General features: G+C 41.8%; 1 protein-coding gene across 3 annotated transcripts in view; it reads right to left on the bottom strand.

Moving 5' to 3' along the window:
- LOC129698081 (spermatogenesis-associated protein 13-like) overlaps positions 1-22660 on the bottom strand; it is a 108469-nt gene that overhangs the window by 52385 nt on the left and 33424 nt on the right. Inside the window, exon 1 of one of the 3 annotated variants that reach the window (XM_055636945.1) lies at positions 4951-5412. The exons of the other annotated variants lie outside the window; for them this stretch is intronic. Within the exon in view, the coding sequence (XP_055492920.1) occupies positions 4951-5007 (57 nt within the window). The 5' untranslated portion in view covers positions 5008-5412. Of the gene's footprint in view, positions 1-4950; positions 5413-22660 lie in introns of those variants that run through there. 3 annotated transcript variants of the gene reach the window in all.

Below are 22660 nucleotides of genomic sequence, written 5' to 3'. Positions count from 1 at the left end.
TGGTTTCATCCCACATCCCAAAGACAAGGCATAGGCTCATTGGATGCTGTAAATGACCCCCAGTGCTGGTGGACAGTAGTAGAATCAGTGGGGGGGAAATAAGGGGTATATCAGAGAGAATTGTCTACAAGGAATTAGTGAGGGTGTAGGATTATTGCTAATGCTACGAGAGTTAGCATAAACTCAATGGGCTGAACAGCTTCCTCTTATGTCGCGAAGAAATATGAAATTTTTAAAAAACGGGTAGGAGAATGGTTAAGAGTTTTGCACAGTTATTTCAATTCTGTCAAATAAAGAGGTCATTTTGATTGGAAAACAACCAAACAGACACAGAAAAAGTACTTTACTATTTCAATTTATGTTCAGACATTCTGTAAAGAATGGAGATTTGGTTTTAAAGTATGCAATAATGGCTCCTTTAATAAAACTCTACAGTGCTGGCAGCACTGCCAGTCCCTGGCACACCTGAACATCTAGAATCAATGCTACATTATACGAGTCATCTCAGTGGACAGCATTAATGAATATAGCATTTATTCTGGGTTACCACCACCTCACAGCATTTACGTAATTGGAGCAAACTGTTTTCACATCTCACAAGTGTAGGGAACAGTGTTGAAGACATACTAAGTTTAGTCATCAAGCAAACTAGTTATACAGAACAAAACTGTGCACTCTCCAAGGCAAACCCATTTCCCAGAGCAAGTCATTTATTTGTGCATTGGCACCATTTCACTTTTGATTCAAGGAGACAAATAATCTTGCTCTATTCTGAATTTTTATTACAAATTAATTCTCTTAATTCCAATAATAGAATCTTCCTCCCCAAAAATTCAGCTTCACATTTTAACTTCAAAATGTTTTGTCAAATTGAACATTATGTAACCTTGTACTAAATTCCTTAATAAAAGAAATGGTGCATCAACAATTACCCTGTGTGCATCCGTAGGTGAGGGGGAAAGGAAACAGGGAGATTTTTTATGCAACACTGAGTTATTGAATTAAGTTTTCCAACTTCACCTAGAAGAAACTAAGAAAAGGTATGGAGGTAAAATTAGTGTTTTAATCTTTGCTTACTGTTAAATAAAGAAAAGTCTATTCAAACAACATTCTGCTTTAATTCACCACTGCCAGGCAGAGTTTTAATACAAGTAGCTGTAAGATAGTATCGGCTTGGTACTGCAGCTCCCAGTGACACATAATGCCTCTGATAATTCTTTCCAGAGTAATGATTAATAATTCACAGACATGACACAAGATGACACCAAATGCATCTCAAGTACAATCATTCTTTCTCTACATGAGTATGAATAGCCATTGTAGTCTTTTAAAATTGTATGCAGAAATCCAAATGACCACACCTTGGGGAAGACAGGTAGCTGATCGCTTTCTCAATATGTTATTTTTTATTTACAATCACACACACTTCAGTTTATGAATAAATACATTTGTTCCAGGGATTCTCCAACGTTAAGCATAACCTTTAGCTAATTTCCTGATAAGTACTCCTTTCATTGAAAGTTAGGTAATATTTACTATTGTTTGCAATATCAGAATGTGGAGAAAGTCAGAATTGAAGGAAGCGAAGACTGAAGCTTGTAGTGGTTGTTCTAATTCTGAGCTTCAGGCCATTGTCAATGGCTTAACTGAAGCAGGTGGAGGATGGGCGTTACATTCAGCATCCTTAAGATAAAAGTCCTCCACCGACCTACAGCCAGCATTAAAGGCTTATGGTGAGATACTATAAAATGTAGATCACTTCCCCTATATCAGTGGCCAAAGGCAGATATCGATGAAATACAACACCACCAGCATACTCTTTGGCTCTAGATCTTTTCCCGGTCACCAACCTTGACAGCCTCCTTTTTCTCGTTTAGGAGGCTCTTGATGTTGCTTATAATCCAAGGTTTGTTGTTGGGAAAGCAACAAACAGTTCTTACTGGCAAACAACATCCCTACAGAAGTTGATGTAGTCCGTTATGCATTCAGCCATCCTGTCGAGTGGCATTTAAGAGACAATTGAATTAGCATATGATATGCAGGGAATTGAGGGGTATGAATTGAGGGCAGGTAGATAAGAGATGGTTTTAGTTTTAGAGATACAGCACATAAACAGCCCCTTCACCCCACCGAGTCCACGCCAACCAGCAATCCCCGCACATTACCATTATCCTAAACACAGTAGAAACAATTTACATTTATACCAAGCCAATTAACCAACAAATCTGTACGTCTTTGGAGTGTGGGATAAAACCCAAGCGGTGACCAGGAGAAAGTACAAACTCTGCACAGACAGCACCCGTAGACATAAAAAGGGTCTTGACCCAAAACGTCACCCATTCCTTTTGAAACGGGGTTTGCAGTCTCTCCCTGCGGGGGAATGCGACCTTTTTGTCGTATTCCCCTTCTCTGCCTCCGTCTGCGCTGAGGCCTAATGGAGCTGACGACCTCGAGGCTCCAGAGGCAGAGCCCGTCAGGACTTGTCCTGAGCTCGCTCCCGTGAGGGTGGTCCGGCTCAGGGCTGGAAGAGGTTGGGACGCTCCCGTGAGGGCGGCCAGCCCGAGGGTGGAACGAGGCTCCCGTCGGAGCGGCTGAGCTCGGGGAGGTGCGGCGCTCGCAGCCCGAGGGAGGTTCGGCGCCCATGTCGGGGTGGCCCGGCCCGAGGGAGAAGCGACGCCCAAGTCGGGGCGGCCCGGTCCGGGGGAGGATCGGGTGCCCATGTCGGGGCGACCCAGCCCGAGGCTGAAGATGGTGCGGTACTCACGTGAGGGTGGCTGGGACGGTGTTCTGGCGGTGGTGGCCCGAGTCCAGGGTTCAGCCGCGGGCCAGCGGCTGCGTCTGCAGGACTGGTGGGCGGCAGCTTCAACCACCCCGGGCCGCGGTGTTTGAGCCGCGGGACTGATTTATAACATCGCCCGGGGGGTATCGCCTCAGCGCAGAGGGAGAAGAGGAGGGAAGAGACTGCAGACCTAAGACTTTTGCCTCCATCACAGTGAGGAGATGCTGGGTGGACTCACTGTGGTGGATGTTAATATGTGTTTATTTTTGTTTTTATTGTATTATATGTATGACTGCTGCAATTTTGTTCAGACTTCGGTCTGAATGACAATAAAGGCTATCTAATTTATCCAGAGATGCTGCCTGTGCCGCTGAGTTACTCCAGAATTTTGTGTCTATCTTTAGTTTAAACCAGCATCTGCAGTTCCTTCTTACAACATAGTAAATGCTGACATTTCCATGAGAACCTCCCCACCACCCACCCACATGTAAACCTCCCCCAATTAATGTTTTTGGTGATCTCCACATCTTGCAATGGTAAAGAATGCGTAGGATACACCTCTTCTGTGGTGCAAACCCCATCAGGCCCTTTAGATGGTAAAATATACAAGCCTTCCTTTCAACAGGCCAAGCCAAAAGTTGCCATGCCTAATTCTGGCCATTTGATCATAGTTTGGGCATTCTACTTTTAACACTTGCTTGAAAGACAACATTGAACAAAATGTATGAAGGTATGTAGATTAATTGGCCTCTGTAAATTTCCCCCAGTGTGTAGGGAGTGGACGGGAAAGTGGGTTAACACAGAATTAGTGAGCGGGTAATTAATGGATGGCATAGACTGATGGGCCTGTTAAAAACAGCATTCCTTGAACCAAGAGGAATGCTCCAACTGAGATGTGGATTCCAAATCATAGCAAGTGAAAAATAAAATGGAGTTTACAATCTGTAAATTTCATAAAACTCATCAGAAATTGCTATTGCACAAATGGTCAAAGCTCAAGGAATTTTTCCTCGTTCCCAAAAACTGTTCACTTTTCATGCGTCCAATATTACTTAGCCAATATTTGCCATTAGTTTACTGTATTTAAAAATGGAAAGGCACCACTGCAATTAAAGGCCTCAATATTAGTACTGATGTGAACCGCTGCCAGAAATATAACGTTCTTAATACAAAACCAGTCAAAGTTCTACGATGCAGATCTTCTATTTAAGCTATCCATGCCTTCAGATTACAAAGGATGCAGTAATTAATTAATGCTTACATTTATACATTTATTTGTCTATTCCTAAATAATTTAAATTAATTTCCCTTAACATTTTTAAGTGAAACCACTGGGGCGGCACAGTGGCTCAGCAGTAGAGTTGCTGCCTTACAGACCAGAAACCCAGGTTTGATCCTGACTGCAGGTTCTGTCAGTTCGGAGTTTGTACGTTCACCCCGTTACCACGAGGGTTTTCCATGGGTGCTTTGGTTTCCTCCCACACGCCAAAGACGTACAGGTTAATTGGCTTCAGTAAAAATTGTTCCCAGTGCGTGGAATAGTGCTAGTGCACTGGGTGATCACTGGTCGGCACGGACTCGGTGGGCCAAAGGGCCTGTTTCCACATTGTATCTCTAAACTAAACTTTCCCTTAAAAACAATAAAAATGTAATTTTATGCAGCTCAGATGGAAGATGGTGCTCATCCCATTCAAGCACACAATATTTAAAACACACTGACAGTACAATGCAGAATCAAACGTTACCATTGTTGGTCAGTCCACTAACCCATGCAGATAGACACAAAATGCTGGAGTAACTCAGCGAGACCGGCAGCAACTCTGGAGAGAGCAATGGGTGACGTTTTGGGTTGAAACCCTTCTTCAGACTGATCCCGACCTGAAATATCACCCACTCCTTCTCTCCAGAGATGCTGCCTGTCCTGCTAAGTTACTCCAGCATTTTGTGCCCATCTCCAGTTTAAACCAGCATCTGCAGTTCCCTCCTACACTAACCCATGCAAATATATTGACATTAATTTTAAAGGAGTAGCATTGACAGAAACTTGTTATATTAATTATGACCAAGTAACTTTAGAAAAAAATGCTAGGCTTCTGTCACTTGTTGTATGAATCAGATTAACACTAAAGAATCTCTGAACTAGTCAACAACATACATATAAATAATCTTACCTCAGTGATATTCGAAAGAACGAGTAGAACATACAGATTCACTCTTTTAAAGACCATTGAACAGCAGCCATTTTATGGAAACAAGAATATCAAATCACAAACCAGTTAGGCCAGCTCATACAAAGGAACAGCTCAAGGTCTCCAAGCCAGAAGTAGAAATTCGCATTATTTGGAGGAAGAAAAGAAATCCCGCAAGAATAAAATGGTGAGATTCTACAATGAGCAAAAGAAAAGCCTCTCGACAAAGGACTGTCAGTGACTCCCAGTCTGGAAGAAGGGACCTGATCCAAAATGTTGTCTGTCCATTTCCCCTCATGGATGCTTTCCCCTCACTAAGAGCTCCTCCAGCAGTTTGTTTTTCGTTCAATGACTAGCTGGTTATTTGTTTGGCAAATCGCATCCCTCGAGAACAATAAAGGAATAGAGAAAGCATTCACAGCTGCATGACACTTGGGACTAGCTGCCTCTTTTGATCCACTATGCAAAAATCAAAATACAGTTAAAGTAGCCTCTTCATTTGGGAGGGGGGGTAAATAAAGAGAAATGAATTGCATCAGCAATCTGCTCAGGCAAAGGTGGATGAATAAACTAGACGCCTTATAATTTTAAAAGGCAAAAGAAAAATCCATCAAAGAATGTAGAGATTCTCCATTTATTATTTGATACTGACGCAGACATTTAAAACAACTCCGCTAATCAGTTCATGAACTCTCGTGAACAATATAGCTAAATCATTTTGTAAAAACAAGAAACTGCAAATGCTGGTTTACAAAAAAACTCAAAATGCTGGAATAACAGTGGGTCAGGCAGCATCTCTGGAGAACATACATAGGTGATGTTTTGGGTTGTAGCGGAAAGAGTTGGGGGGGGGGGGGGGTGAGTCAACGGCTCCAACCCGCTGGCGGTTGGGGGAGAGGTGAGAATCGGAGGAGTCAGTGGCTTGCAGTTAACAAGGTTTTTGTTTTTAAATAAAACAAAAGTTATTTATTGAAAAGATTTTGATTTTGACATTTTGGTCCACCTATGTACCGTTATCATAATTCCGTGAATTGATCGAAGAAATTACCCAGGAAAGCATTAGCGCACCCCCCTGGTGATGATAAACATAAACATGTTGTCATGTGTACTCACAGATTAAACAAAAATACAATCAAACCAAGATAGACCAGGGTAAAAATGATCAAATGAGATATACTTCTTACCCAGGGAAAGGAAAATCTGAAGAAGGGTCCCAACCCCAAACGGCACCTGTCCATGCTCTTCAAATTTGTTGCCCAACCCGCTAAATTACACCAGCACTAAAGAATAGTACCCCACTACTAGTCATGATAAACATGCGTTTACAGTAATGTGAAAATTAATCAATGGCATGCACACAGGATCAATTAGTAATATTTTCCTCTGATATTTTTGTGGGTTGACAATCAGCACCACAAACAGCAAGTTAGAAATAGCAGCATCAATGCTTTCCCCCATTTTGAACTAGAAATTGCTGTTGTTTGGAATGAGCATAGGATTAGCATGAAGCAAATTTTTAACTGATTAAATATATTCAACACAATGTGCATGCTGACAAAATATAGCTCTTTGCTTATGTGCCAGAGAACTTAGGAAATAGAAATAGGCCACGTGGGCCTTAGTACCTGCAAGGCCATTAAACATAAGTAAACATATGCAACACATTGGCTTGCCAACTGTCCCGTATTAGCCAAGACATCCCGTATATTGGGCAAAATTGGTTTGTCTTATATGGGACCACCCTTGTCCCATATTTGACTGCTACTACTCGGGTCGAGGGGACCGCCGCGTCTGGCCCCGCTTCACATGTCCTAACATAGTGCAACCCATGGAGTACAGCAGCAGCGCCTTGCCCGTGGCCCAGTCGGTCGGCAGCCCAGCCTTCTGTCCGACCTTCGGACCTTCGCTTACCGCCCACACCACCTTCTCATGGCTAATCATCCGTTCATGAGTTGGATGGAGTGCCGGATTTTGTGCGTGACGTCGTGCGCAAAGTCCGCCGCCCGGACGGACCACAACTCATCAGCTGGCCCGCTGGCTGGGCTTTGTCACCGTCGGGAATTTGTCCCTTAATTTGAACTTTTGTCCTTTATTTGGGAGTGAGAAAGTTGGCAACCCTAGCTACACACCCTTGAAGCTGAGTACGTCTTTCCTTAAGTACACAGAACAGGCACACAGTATTCTTGGTGTGGAATCACTGATGCCTTGAATCAAGACTTTTTTTGTATCAAAACCACATTGGGAATGGGGACGGGCCACACCTGCGCTTAGTTGGGACATTGAGTACAAGAGTCAGGAAGTCACGATGCAGCTTTATAGCACATTGGTTAAGCTGCATTTGGAGAAGTTTGCGTAGTTCTGGTCACCCCATTACAGGAGGCATGCGGAGGAAATGGTGCAGTGGTTTACCAGAATGATCCCTGGATTAAGGTATTAGCCACAGGGAGAAGTTGGACAGACTTGGATTGTTTTCCCTGGAATGCTGGAGGTTGCAGTGAGATTTGATAAAAGTATATAAAAGAGGCGTAGATAGAGTAGACAGTTAGAATTTTTTTCCCCAGGATGGAAAAATCAAATAGAGGGCATAGCTTTAAAGTGAGAGGGGCAAAATTTAAAGGAGACTAGACGACCTGTGGACACGTTGTGATGCAAGTCAAGTACACACGGAAGTATTAGATCAAAATGATGATTTGAAAATGGCGCCGGGCCTGGCAACACTTTCCCCCAACTGCGCACACGGGGATACCGGGCACAGCATCCCTCCCCCAACTGCGCACACGCGGATACCGGGTCCAGCAAACCTCCCCCAACTGCACACACGCGGATACCAGGTCCAGCAACCCTCCCCCAACTGCGCAGGCGCGGCTAATGGACCCAGCAAGTGGGAGCGCAGGCGTGACTGCCACGTTGAAACTTGTCCCATTCACAGTATAAAGGCCCCCCTAAAATTGTTGTGCCATCGGGTACTATTTTAAATGTATTTCGGGAACATACATACATACAAGATGAGACTTTTAGTTATATATAGATGTGCGACGTCTGAGGAAGGGTCCCGAACCAAAACGTCACCTATCCAAGTTCTCCAGAGACGCTGCCTGGCCCGCTGAGTTACTTCGCCATTTTGTGTCTTTCTTTAAGATTAAATCATTCAATTGAGAACATATTTCGCTGCCTTTTTTTCACTTAATATGCAAAATAAAGATTATTGTGCCAATTTAAACCATGTTCAACTTCACAGAAAACTCTCAAGACAGAATATTGCAATTACCGTCCTTGATATTGCTAAAGATTTTTTTCCTACAAAATGTGGCTTCCTGACTAGGTATAAATCTCGTTAACACAATGTTCACTGCAAATGCTCAAAATCTAACAAATAACTAAATGCTGGAAATACACAACTAATCTGAGAGCATCTGCGAACCGAGGGAGAAACAGAATTGATGACATTTCATAAGAACTGCCATCGTGTGACAAAAAAATGGTCGGGATAGACAAGTCCATAAAAGGGTGACTGTCTTTACAGGTGAGGCAGAGGTTCAGTTGCACCTCCTCCAACCTCATCTACTGTTTCAGGTATAGACTCCTGTATATCGGCGAGACCAAATGCAGACACGGTGACCGTTTCGCTGAACACCTCCACTCAGTCTGCCTAAACCTCCCCGATCTCCCGGTTGCTCAACACTTTAACTCCCCCTCCCATTCCCCACACTGACCTTTCTGTCCTGGACTTCCTCCATTGTCAGTGTGAAGCCCAGCGCAAATTGGAGGAACAGCACCTCATATTTCACTTGGGTAGCTTATGACAGCGGTATGAACATTGACTTCTCTAACTTCAAGTAGCCCTTGCTTTTCCTCTCTCCATCCCCTCCCCATTTCTCAGACCAGTCTTACTGTTATTTTATCTCTCTACCACCCACTCCCCTGACATCAGTCTGAAGAAGGGTCTTGACCCAAACGTCACCTATTCCTTCTCTTCAGAGATGCTGCCTGTCCCGCTGAGTTACGCCAGCATTTTGCACCTATCTTCGATTTAAACCAGCATCTGCAGTTCCTCCCTACTCATGAAATTATATCCTAGAAATATATTCATAATGATATGGTTAAATATTATGAACTGGAGGAGCATTTTCAATGACAAATGGCTCAAGTTTCTTAATCTTTAAAAAAAACACATCGAGGTACAAAATAGAGCACTAACCAGAGGAAAAAAAAAAAAAACAAATTTCAACCAAAATGTAATGAATTTTTTATCGTATGCCACCTAGCTAGATTCAATTAACTCGACTCATCAGTTCTTAAAAAGTAATGGAGTATTATTCCTTGGAAGTACAAGTAGCATACATCAATAATTTTTGGTTTTATACCATGGATTATTTAAAATCTAAAAAAAGCTGTGATAATACTAAAGGTCAGCAGATTTATTTCCATATCTGGTAATCAAATATGGTGGAAAAAATACAGTAAAGTTTAATATTAGTGAAACTGCTTCATATGAACTCACCAAATCTTGAGAACAAACCTCTTCAAAGTACACTGGTACCTATTCCAAATGACATTGCATGCTTAAATGAGCCTAAGCAGATTCTGGTGTATTTGATTCTGATTCTACAGATCCACTGCAATACATGTGCGAGGTGCACAGCAGAGATAATCAGATATTTTAGCAGTAGAAAAAAACGATGACTCCACCCACATATTCGTAGTTGGTGGTAATGCGTAAGATCAAATACATTTGCAGCAAGTACATATTTGTTTAATTATTTGTTTGTAACCAATCATTTAACCTCAAACATTTGTTTAAACCGAAACCAGTATATTTTGACAAGATCATATCCAAAACCTTATTGCCAGAAGTCATAAACTCTTTAATCTCTGTATTGAACAGTGTGGCAGCAAGTAATGCATTTCATTTGCTACAAGATTGTGTGTGCATGTTTGGTTTAAATATACAGTGCATTCAAAAAGTCTTCAGATCCCTTCACTTTGTCCACATGTTGTTACGTTACAGCCCTATTTTAGAATGGATTCAATTATTTTTTTTATCATCGATCTGCACCCAGAACGAAGAAGTGAAAACAGGTGTTTAGAGATTTTTGCAAAGTAATTAAAAATAATTTGGAGTTTTCCAAAAGGCACCTAAAGGACTCTCAGACCATGGGAAGCAAGATTATCTAGTCTGATGAAACCAAGATTGTACGATTTGGCCTGAATGCCAAGCATCACGTCTGGGAGAAACCAGGCACCGCTCATCACCTGGCCAATACCATACCTAGGGTGAAGCATGATGGTGACAGCATCATGCTGTGGGGATGTTTTTCTGCAGCAGGAACTGGGAGTCTAGTCAGGATAGAGGGGAAAATGAACAGAGCAAAGTACAGAGAGATCCTTGATGAAAACCTGCTCCTGAGCGTTCTGGACCTCAGACTGGGGCAGAGGTTCACCTTCCAACAGGACATCGACCTTAAGCACACAGCCAAGACAACGCAGGAGTGGCTTTGTGACAAGTCTGTGTATGTCCTTTAGTGGCCCAGCCAGAGCCCAACTTGAACCTGATCGAACATCTCTGAAAGGGACCTGAAAATAGCTGTGCTTCGATGCTTCCCATCCAACCTGACAGAGCTTGAGAGGAGATTTGCAGAGAGAAATTGGAGAAATTACCCAAATACAGGTGTGCCAAGCTTGTAGCGTCATACCCAAGAAGACTTGAGGCTGAAATCGCTGCCAAAGGTGCCTCAACAAAGTACTGAGTAAAGGATCTGAATACTTATGTCAATGTGATATTTCAGTTCTTTCTTTTTAATTACTTTGCAAACATTTCTAAATACCTGTTTTAACTTTTTTATTATGGGGTATTGTGTGTAGATTGATGATATAAAAAATAATCTAATCCATTTTAGAATAAGGCTGTAACGTAACAAAATGTGGAAAAAGTGAAGGGTCTGAATACTTTCTGAATGCACTGTATATTCTCATGAAAGTGTTTTTTCCCTCAGATGACTGGAATGGAATTTAGTATAAGCACCATTTGATTCATGTTAAAAATCAATCCCTTATGTGGTTCAGGTTCATTTTTAAACTGATTATAAGAAACACCAAACATCTCATATTGCATTACCAAAATGGGAGATGAGAGAATTAGAGAGCAATGACAATGATAAAACAGCATTAATTATCATTACCCTTATCATTTAGCGCTGTAACACATGGGCAAAATAAGGTCTTGCACCAAATGTCTTTGGGCTATGTGCAAGATAAAACAAAGTTGCATTTTAGATCAGTTCAAGTAAGGAATGGCCACAAAACCAGACTCTTAATTTTGGTTTACATAACTGGAAAGTAGCAACTCAAGATTTCTTTCCTTGGATGTAAAATTCACCGAACCTAGTCTGAATATTCATTTCTGTTCTTCAGATATGTGGAGTACAACCAAAGATATGTACTAATTAACCACACAACATGCATGCGTGCACTACTCTTTCCTCCTACACCCTAGGTTTGATTCAAACATCAACTTTCCATGGTGTTGGTTACACTGTTCTCTGTACTTCTGTATCTAACGGAAGGTTCCCAAGAACATCACATGGAATATATTAGGAATTTTATTCTGTATAAACTGAATCACAGGCACTATAAAGTTAATATAAAAGAATATGCAAAAACAGGCATTTTGTTTTATCATTTATACATTATCATACCTCGATTGGCTACTAGAAACTAATTCTAGTTAATAGCTAACTGTGTAATGCAAAACATTAAAGGAATACTTCTGACTAACAAAAAAAATAAAAGAAAACACATCAAAAATCATCCACCAAGTCTTTTACTTTTCAAGATACATTTCCCTCTAATTATGGATAACGATTGCACGAGACATACTTTTAACAGACTCGTGTGATATATTTTTTTTTAAAGAGGATTAGCACTCCCATCAAATTCCAAATTAATGTCATATGGAATTATCAGCATTTGGCTTTTGACAGCAATACTGTCTGGGTTCCATGCAGATTATTCCTTTAGATTTACAGTGCCCTCCATAATGTTTGGGACAAAGATGTTTTGAATATAAATATATGAGGCCATTTATTTATTTGCCCCTGTTTTTATACCATTTTTATACATTTTGGTTTCACCATGTAGAAATTACAGCTGTGTTTACACATAGTCCCCCCATTTCAGGGCACCATAATGTTTGGGTCACATGGCTTCACAGGTGTTTGGAATTGCTCAGGTGTATTTAATTTCCTCCTTAATGCAGGTATAAGTGCTCTCAGCACCTAGTCTTTCCTTCAGTCTCTACATCACCTTTAGAAACTTTTATTGCTGTTTATCAACATGAGGACCAAAGTTGTGCCAATGAAAGTCAAAGAAGCCATTGTGAGACTGAGAAACAAGAATGAAACTGTTAGAGACATCAGCCAAACTTAGGCACCAAAATCAACCGTTTGGAACATCGTTAAGAAGAAAGAGAGCACTGGTGAGCTTACTAATCGCAAAGGGACTAGCAGGCCAAGGAAGACCTCCACAGCTGATGACAGAAGAATTCTCTTTATAATAAAGAAGAAATAAAGAAAAATCCCCAAACACCTGTCCGACAGATCAGAAACACTCTTCAGGAGTTAAGTGTGGATTTGCCAATGACCTCATGACTTCATGAATAGAAATACAGAGGCTACACTGCAAGATGCAAACCACTGGTCAGCTGTAAAAATACGATGGCCAGATTGCAGTTTGCCAAGAAGTACTTAAAAGAGCAACCACAGTTCTGGAAAAAAGGTCTTGTGGACAGACGAGATGAAGATTAACATATCGGAGTGATGGCAAGAGCAAAGTATGAAGGAACTGCCCAAGATCCAAAGCATACCACCTCATCTGTGAAATACGGTGGTGGGGGTGTTATGGCCAGGGCATATATGGCTGCTGAAGGTACTGGCTCACTTATCTTCATTGATGATACAACTGCTGATGTTAATAGCATAATGAATTCTGAAGTGTATAGACACATCTGCTCAAGGTCAAACAAATGCCTCAAAAAACTAATTGGCCGGCGGTTCATTCTACAGCAAGACAATGATCCCTGACATACTGCTAAAGCAACAAAGGAGTTTTTCAAAGCTAAAAAAATTGTCAATTTTTGAGTGGCCGTCAAGCACCTAATCTGAACCCAATTGAGCATGCATTTTATATGCTGAAGAGGAAACTGAAGGGGGCTATCCCCCAAAACAAGCATAAGCTAAAGATGACTGTAATACAGGCCTGGCAGAGTATCACCAGAGAAGACACACAGTAATTGGTGATGTCCATGAATCGCGGACTTCAAGTAGTCACTGCATGCAAAGGAAATGCAACAAAATACTAAACATGACTACTTTCATTTACATGACATTGCTGTGTCCCAAACATTAAGGTGCCCTGAAATGGGGGGACTATGCATAAACATTGCTGTAATTTCTACATGGTGAAACCAAAATATGGTGAAATGCTGTAATTTCTACATGGTGAAACCAAAAACCATGGTGTATAAAAATGGCCTTTATTAAAATCTGACAACGTGCACTTTAATCACATGTAATTTTTTATATAACAAATCTTAAATTGTGGAGTACAGAGGTAAATAAATAAACGATGGGTCTTTGTCCCAAACATTATGGAGGGTGTATAAGAAGAGAGCACGGAAGTGAATATGTTGTAATTAACTTTGAAAGAACCACACTACAGCATAACCTAGAATTTCTCTACAGGAAGATCTCTTAAGGATAGAAGGATAGGAGCACATATTGAGTTAAATTACAAAAATGAAAAAACAGCTGGAGAGACCTGAAAAGATGGAATGAAAGCATAAAATATTGGGAATAAGCACATGTGAGGTGGTATCTATGGAGAGAAACTATTACCATTTCAAGTTGATGTCTCTTTGTTGTTTCAGATTTTCAGCATGTTCAGTGTATTTTGCATTTTAATTAGAAAAGCTGGGACTGTTATCTTTGTAGCAAAGTGTTTTGGAGCCATTTGATAGTATTGCTGAGAATTCCAAGCATTCTATTTTTAATATAAGCTGAAACAAGGGTCAGGCCAAAGTCCCTGAAGTGGAGGAGATGCCTCAAAGGAATGCCTCAAAGGAATGCAATTTTGTAGCAAGGTGGCAGAGTGAAACACACTTTTGAAATGTCAACAAACTATTCGTTATTTTACTCCAGCTACTTCATTGAAAATCTCAATGTATTTTTTTTAAATAAAGTTGATCATTACTTGAATCTTAAACAAAATGTTATAAGTAAATTGCTAATGCATGAAAACCTATAATTGGAAAATTTGAAATAACTCACACATGGGATCCCTATAATAAAGAACAACATTGCATGGATTGCATATTGGAATAATACAACCAGAGTTCAAATCAAAACCAACAGAAAGACACTCTATGAAATGAGTTTAGTCACCGTTCTTTTATTTTAAGGTCGTGGGTTTACAGAACAGTGTTCATAATTTGTCAATGACAGACAATCTTGAGCAGAAATACAATGAACAAATCAGAGCTGCAGAGAGCAACATGCTTGTTTAAAGATGGAAAAGTTATGAGAACTTGGAATCTGCAAAAAGAATGAAGAAGCGACGAGGGTTTCAGCAGCAACTAAGCTTTCAAATTCCTGCTTAAGTCAGAATTGTGCAAAATAACTGGTGAAGTTTAAGGAAAATTTAGGGCAGCAGAGTGGCGCAGCTGGAAGAGCTGCTGCCTCAAACCCCCTTTTCACGGTGCGACTTGACGCAAGAGGTAACCAGAGTTTGACATCGTGGGAACCTCGTGCGGTAACAATACGGCATTCGTGGACCACCGTGGCGCTAACGGCAGGTAATCGTGTACCTTGGGTACTCGGGAGAAAATTCAAACATGTTTGAATTTGTCCAAGAGTGACTTGTGCACTTGTGGTTGAGCATTGCAACATTTTATGAACGAAGTGTCCCGTGCGATATCCATAGTAACTCTTGCGGTCACCGTGGGAACTCCTGCGAACGGTGAACCCGGAAGTTGGATAGAGTGAATCCAGCCAGTTTGCTATTTACATACAAATCTAATAAAACTAGCTAAGCATTTCATTAATGTCAGTGTGTCTCTTTTTGTCTGAAAGCAGTTTCTAACTGGAGGAACTCCGCGGGCCAGGCAGCATCTACGGAGGGAAATTGACAGGCGAGCCTTTCCTCAGGCTGCCTTATCTCTCTACCCCCCCCAACTCCCACCCACACACACAAATGCTGGAGAAACTCAGCGGGTGCAGCAGCATCTATGGAACGAAGGAAATAGGCAACATTTCGGCCCGAAAAGTTGCTTATTTCTTGTGTATGTTTCGGAAGGAACAGCAGATGCCGGTTTAAAGAGAATGAGTTCGACGGCAGGCAGCATCTTTGGGGAGAAGGAATGGGTGACATTTCGGGTCGAGACCCTTCTGATATGCTGCTTGTCCCGCTGAGCTACATGTTGTGTCTATGTTCGTTTTAATCCAGCATCTGCAGTTACTTCCTGGCCGAACCCGATTGAAAGATGAGAGGCTGGGCGATATAAATCATTAATTGAATTAAATAACTAGATACCTGTCTAATCGTATCTACAGGATTGTACAGGCTAGATGGAGGAAGAATGTTCCCGATGTTGGGGGAGTCCAGAACCAAGGTCCCAGTTTTACAGTCTACCGTGGGAACTCTTTAATTACAGCGGGAAACCTTCAGTTTCCCAGGGGGTCGGGACGGGACTGGAGTTGGGAGGGAAAGGTGGGGGAGTCGAGGGAGAGGAGGGGGAGACAGATGGGGGTGTCTTCATTTACTGGCGGTGGGTTTCTGTCACTGAAACAGGCAGGTGAGATTTCGCATCCACCTTGTGTGTGCGTCTCTCTCTCTCTCTCTCTCTCTCTCCCTCCCTCCCTCTCACACAGGCATGACTGGAGGAACTCCGCGGGCCAGGCAGCATTTACGGAGGGAAATGAACAGAGAGAGAGGCAGTCCTGGTCAGTCCTTTGAAGATAGACACCAGTTGCTTGGAGCAACTCAGCGGGACAGGCAGCATCTCTGGAGAGAAGGAACGTAAATGCTGCCTGGCCCGCGGAGTTCCTCCATTCATGCCTGTGTGAGAGTGAGGGAGGGAGAGTGTGAAGAAGGCTCTCGACCCGAAACGCCACCCGTTCCTTCTCTCCAGAGATGCTGCCTGTCCCGCTGAGTTGCTCCAAGCAACTGGTGTCTATCTTCAAAGGACTGACCAGGACTGCGTCTCTCTCTCTCTTTCTCTCTCTCTCTCCCTCCCTCCCTCTCACACAGGCATGACTGGAGGAACTCCGCGGGCCAGGCAGCATTTACGGAGGGAAATGGACAGGCGACCCATTCTTCAGGCTGCCTTATGTCTCTCTCCCCCCCCCCCCAACTCCCACCCACACACGCGAATGCTGCAGAAACTCAGCGGGTGCAGCAGCATCTATGGAACGAAGGAAATAGACAACGGGTGGCGTTTCGGGTCGAGAGCCTTCTTCAGACTGAAAGTTTCACCTCTCAGTAGATCATAAAATAACACAATCGTCACGGTCAATGTGAGATACAGTGTTTATTCATATTTGACAAAATAAAAAGACGACTTCTTGCACATATTGAGAGAAGGTGCATCACACCAAACAACATTAGTCTAAAAAAACACAGATTATTCTTCAGCTCATTAAAGAGCTCGGGTGAAAAAAACCAATATAGTGTATGACAACAAAGTAACATCATTTGTGCCACGTGATTAACTACACTACAGTCCACGATGTTCATTCGTGAAAGATCGGGAGACGGACAAGTCACTCGCACAAATGACAAAATTGCCGAGTACCGTGGGAACTCTTTACTCTACCCCCGTTATATCGTGTGATATCGTGCTAGACCACGACCACTCCACTCTGGCTACATCTTGCGTCAAGTCGCCCCATGAAAACGAGCCGCCAGAGTTCTATCCTGACTTCAGGTGCTGTCTTTTGTTAAGTTTGCACTTTCTCTCTGTAACTGCGTGGGTTTCTTGCAGGTGCTCTGGTTTTTTATTTGAAGATGATAGAAATTACAAAAGATGATCCACCAAATGAGGAGCCTTGTGTAGTGAAAGATGAGGACTAGGAGAACTCTGTTCTTGCTATGTTCAGTGAGGGAATGACAGCAGAGGTGTGGGAAATAGAATATCAGAGGCTCTGTCTACTATGGTTCAAGGGAAGGAAGTTCTGAAAGGAAGAGAACATTTCAGACGCAGCAGAGTAGAATGTTCCTTCAATGATGCAAATACAACAGAGATGGAGCTGACTGAATGGAATGAAGACTGAGTAGGAAGCAGAGTAGGAGGAACTATGGCCATGGGAGTCTTGAGCTTATAATTGATGTTTGTGGCTACCGCATCTCTCCAAACCCAAAATGGGCAATTTCAACTTTCAAGACTAGCCACTGAAGGAAACATAACAAGTTAATTTCAGCCTTTAACACTGTTCAAAACCGCTTCATTAAAATTGACTGAAAATTATTCGAAGGTTTTAAAATAAATATTTTACATTCTCTGCTTCTCCGAGTTATGACCTTGACCCAAAGCAAATACAAACCGTGCCAAGAAAAAAATGCCGTTAAGCCCCTACTATGTAACTTTAAATTATTTTTCAGAGATTTATTTTGCAAGGTCAAAGATAAAATACCTACATACAGGGTGCTCATTTGCATTGACCCAGAAGTACTAAAAGTACTCATGGTATGATATTGAGGTAAATAGCACCCTTGTTAATAATACCATATGTGCCATTAAAATGTAAATACCTGGAATTGCAATTGAATTCTAATGTATTACCATTTTGAGAATAGGTTAGGTTAATTTTTTTTGCTTATGCAAATGATGAAATTCACATTGGTTATGGTACTACAGAGGTGAGGACAGTACAGAGCTGGTCGGGGGAGGCAGAGGAACAACTACAGGACTGTTTGGAGTCTGCAATGTTCAAGGACTTGGCAACGGACTTGAACTAATACGCCACAGTCGTTACAGACTTCATTAAGAAATGTGCGGAGGACTGCATCTCCACAAAAACCTTCCGAGTGTTTCCCAATTAGAAACCTTGGATGAATTTTGAGATCCTCCAGACCAGAAAATGGGCTGTGGCCTTTGAAGACCAGACACGAGCCACTGAAGGAACCATAACATACTAGCTTGCAAACCTGTAAGCATTGATTGTGGGAAAAATGACTAGCTCCCTACTTGAAGAATTGTAGACAGACTCTTTCAGGTTGGCACCTTGGTAAGAGCATCAATGCAAATGATGACAAGAGAGAATAGGTTCTTCGGCCAAACTGGAGACAAATGATGAGAAGATGTTGGGAGCTGTGGCAGGGGGAAGCAATCATCCTACAGGCAAAACCAGGAGGCATGATTCAACTGAAAAGGCCCTACACATAAAAGTAGTGGTACACAGGAGCCTTGATCTGCAATGTCAAGGTGGTATTGGAGGTTTGAAACTAATGGGCTTTCCTGAAACAGGTGTTAAAAACCTGTGCCCAATGTGCCTCAATGGTCACTTTTACAGACGTATTAGCCACTTGATGTCTGCTCATTTGGACACCAGTACTAAAGACCTTCATGACTGCATAGATGGACTCACATACCATATTAGAAACCTTGGTAATGAAATCCATGCTTCATGTGGGGGTGATGAACTCTTCTGAAGACCAGACACCGGGAAATGTATTATGATACAGTCTGAATCTACAAAGCATCTCCACAAGTCTGGGTGCGGACCAATGCAACAAAAAAACCTTGTCTGAAGTTAAAGGGAAAAGAAACTTTTACAGGTTCCTTCGAAAGGCTACAAAACTGGCTAGAACTGGTTATCTGATGATACAAAATCCGCTCATTCTGAAAACTGGAATCCGAGGTTTGACCAAAAGGCTTCTGCTCCAAACTGGAGGATGAGACAGATGTTTGGCAGCTGTGGCAGGGCCTGAATGCAATCATCTCCTACAAGGCAAAACCAGGAGGCAGCTCGAATGTCGGCGAAACATCACTCCCTGATGAGCTCAATGCGTTTTACGCACGCTTTGATAGGGAGAACACCAATGTGCCTTCCCGAGCCCCCATTCGCTGTTATGGTATTTCAGTATCAGTCACAGAGGCCGACGTCAGGAAATCCTTCAGAGGGGTAAACCCTCGAAAAGCACCTGGACCTGATGGTATACCTAGTCTTGATCTAAAAACCTGTGCGGACCAACTGACTGGAGTTTTTACGGACATTTTCAACCTCTCACTTCTGAGGTCCGAGGTTCCCACCTGCTTCAAAAGGGCATCAATTATACCAGTGCCAAAGAAGAGTAAGGTGACGTGCCTCAATGACTATCGACCAGTGGCACTAACGCCTGTGGTGATGAAGTGCTTTGAGAGGTTGATCATGGCGCAAATCAACTCCTACCTCGACAAAAACCTGGACCCACTGCAGTTCGCTTACCGCCACAACAGATCAACGGTGGATGCGATCTCGCTGGCCCTCTGCTCCGCTCTGGACCACTTGGACAACAAAAACTCATATGTTAGGCTGTTATTCATTGATTACAGCTCGGCATTTAATACAATCATCCCCTCCAAGCTGGTTACCAAACTCGCAGAACTGGGTCTCTGCGTATCCCTCTGCAATTGGATCCTCAACTTCCTCATTCACAGACCACATTCTGTTCGTATTGGTGGAAAGGTGTCAGACTCGATAATAATCAGCACGGGAGCACCTCAAGGCTGCGTGCTCAGCCCCCTGCTGTACTCACTCTATACTCATGACTGCATAGCCGGTCATAGTGCGAACTCCATCATCAAGTTCGCTGAAGACACCACTGTTGTGGGACGTATCACTGATGGGGATGAGTCAGAGTATAGAAGAGAGATCAAGCGACTGTCCATATGGTGCCAGCACAATAACCTGGCCCTCAACACCAGCAAAACCAAGGAACTCATTGTGGACTTTGGAAGGAGTAGGATGGGGACCCACAGTCCCGTTTATATTAACGAGTCGATGGTTGAAAGGGTCAAGAGCTTCAAATTCCTGGGCGTGCACATCTCTGAAGATTTTTCCTGGTCCGAGAACACTGATGCAATTATTAAGAAAGCACATCAGCGCCTCTACTTCCTGAGAAGATTATGGAGAGTCAGTTTGTCAAGGATTGTCAAGGAGGACTCTCTCTAACTTCTACAGGTGCACAGTAGAGAGCATGCTGACCGGTTGCATCGTGGCTTGGTTCAGCAACTTGAGCGCCCTGGAGAGGAAAACTACAAAAAGTAGTAAACACTGCCCAGTCCATCATCGGCTCTGACCTTCCTTCCATCGAGGGGATCTATCGCGGTCGCTGCCTCAAAAACGCTGGCAGTATCATCAAGGACCCACATCACCCTGGCCACACACTCATCTCCCTGCTACCTTCAGGTAGAAGGTACAGGAGCCTGAAAACTGCAACAACCAGGTTCAGGAATAGCTACTTCCCCACAGCCATCAGGCTATTAAACTTGGCTCAGACAAAACTCTGAACATTAATAGCCCATTATCTGCTATTTGCACTTCATCAGTGTATTCATGTGTGTATATACGTATATAATGGTATATGGACACACTGATCTGTTTTGTAGTCAATGCCTATGATGTTCTGTTGTGCTGAAGCAAAGCAAGAATTTCATTGTCCTATCAGGGACACATGACAATAAACTCTCTTGAATCTCTTGAGTCAGCCAAGATAATTACAATGTAAAATAATCAAGTAATATTGGTCTTACCCAAATTAAAATTAATACAGCCAGCTCAACTGATATTCAGGAACAATGATTTCCTTTACTCAAAACTGGGAAATAATAATAAATAAATCTCAGTGTTAATTACCAATGTAAAATGTATTTAGTTTTGCAACATTTCTCACAGGAACTACTGAACAACTTTCTCTCAATGACAAATCCTCTTAAAATGAATCAAACAAATGCTTTTAAATTAAAATCATTTCAGCATTTTTGTTGATTCAACATATCATACAACATTTTGTAACAATTTCACATCTGCAGCTTCAAACATAGGAAGGTTTCTTTTGGAGGTTCTGCCCACTCTTTCTCTCGTTCCTCTCGCCATATCTATTGTTTTAGCAGAGTTAAAGTTTCTCTTTCCACAGATGCTGCCTGACCTGCTGAATTATTTTAGCATTTTCTGTTTTCCATTTTCCAACATCTGAAATCCTTTCCCAGATTTGGCAGATCAATTTCCCTCCTGGGATAAATAAAGTTATATCGTATCCTACTGTACTATCCAGCTCTGCTCCAGTTGGGATGCCTGGCACTGCTTCTGACCATGCGTTTATGCAGCTTTTTTCCTGCAATATATCCACACCTAGTCCCTCCTGATGTAAGAAAATAGAATGGTACAGCACAGGAACGGGCCTTTCAGTCCACAATGTCCATGCCGAACAGGATGCCAAGTTAAACTAATCGCCTCTGCTTTTATTAGATCCATATTCCTCCATTCTCTGGTTTAATCCAGGTGAAAAACAGTACCAGATACTTGTCTGATAGACTTTTTCTGAATAGAGATGATGGAAGCATTTCATAAAATGATAACAAATTCCCTTACACAAAAAAGCACACAGACAAAAATGTATACAGGCACCTTCCCCTTGGCTCAAGATTAAGTGATAGGACAAATCTGTACATGGAACAACAAGAATATCTTTCAATTGATGTACAATTGATGTACTGACGATTAAGCTCATGTCAGTTTCAATAGACAGTATTCATACAAGACAAGTGATTTGATCCAACTTTGACAAACTTTGAGTCACATTTTGCTCGTGTTTCAAACCCTAATGACAAAACCGTTTCCATTAGAACCAAATTATGTGAAACTTAGATGATAAAGACAACCTCAAAAGTATATACTACAGTAAATGGTAAATACAAAATGATTCATCCAAAATTAAATGTCAAGTAGAGAGATGGGTTTGGCTAAGACTCAAACTTGTGAAGGGTAACTTAAAACGAATTTAAGCATGAAAATCTCTTCATGTAAAGAGGATATCATACTTTGAATACTTCCAGAACCAGTAGTAGAACCAAAAACCTGTGATCATTTAAGTCACAGTTGGGATGTGGAACTGTAAAATTCTGGATGAATCTTGTGATCAACATAAAAATTAATCTTATAGATCTTTTTCACACATCGGGGAGATAAACGTAGCTAAAAGCGAGAATTCAAGGTGCACACATTTTGCTCTAATCACAAGCCAAAGTTCAAGTCATATAACATTTTGGATTTTCACTAGACTAATGTCAAAATAAATTTTCAACTATGATTAAGCACTCCTGAAATAAACATCAGTGGATCTGAGTGGTTAATTATTTAATTCACTAACCACAATTAAAAACAGAATGATGAAGCATTTCCATCGGCAACTTATTCCCATGGGCAGCTTAGAGCAATTGCTTAGCTAAACCATCTGTTCATGATATGTTCTTAATTCTGCAAGCTTAATAAAAAAAGGTAGGCCAGATACTCAAGTTATAATAGCTTTGATAAATGTTGCAGCAAAGAAAAACAGTAATTTGCAAATCCATGAATGTAGCATACACTTATTTCTGTGGATTTTCCACTATTACTAAGAAACTCAATTAGATCACTAATTCCCTTCAAGAAAGGGAGTATGC

Source organism: Leucoraja erinacea, chromosome 6 (genome assembly GCF_028641065.1).
Source record: "Leucoraja erinacea ecotype New England chromosome 6, Leri_hhj_1, whole genome shotgun sequence".
NCBI lineage: Eukaryota > Metazoa > Chordata > Chondrichthyes > Rajiformes > Rajidae > Leucoraja > Leucoraja erinaceus.
This window is presented reverse-complemented; position numbering and strand designations above follow the sequence as displayed.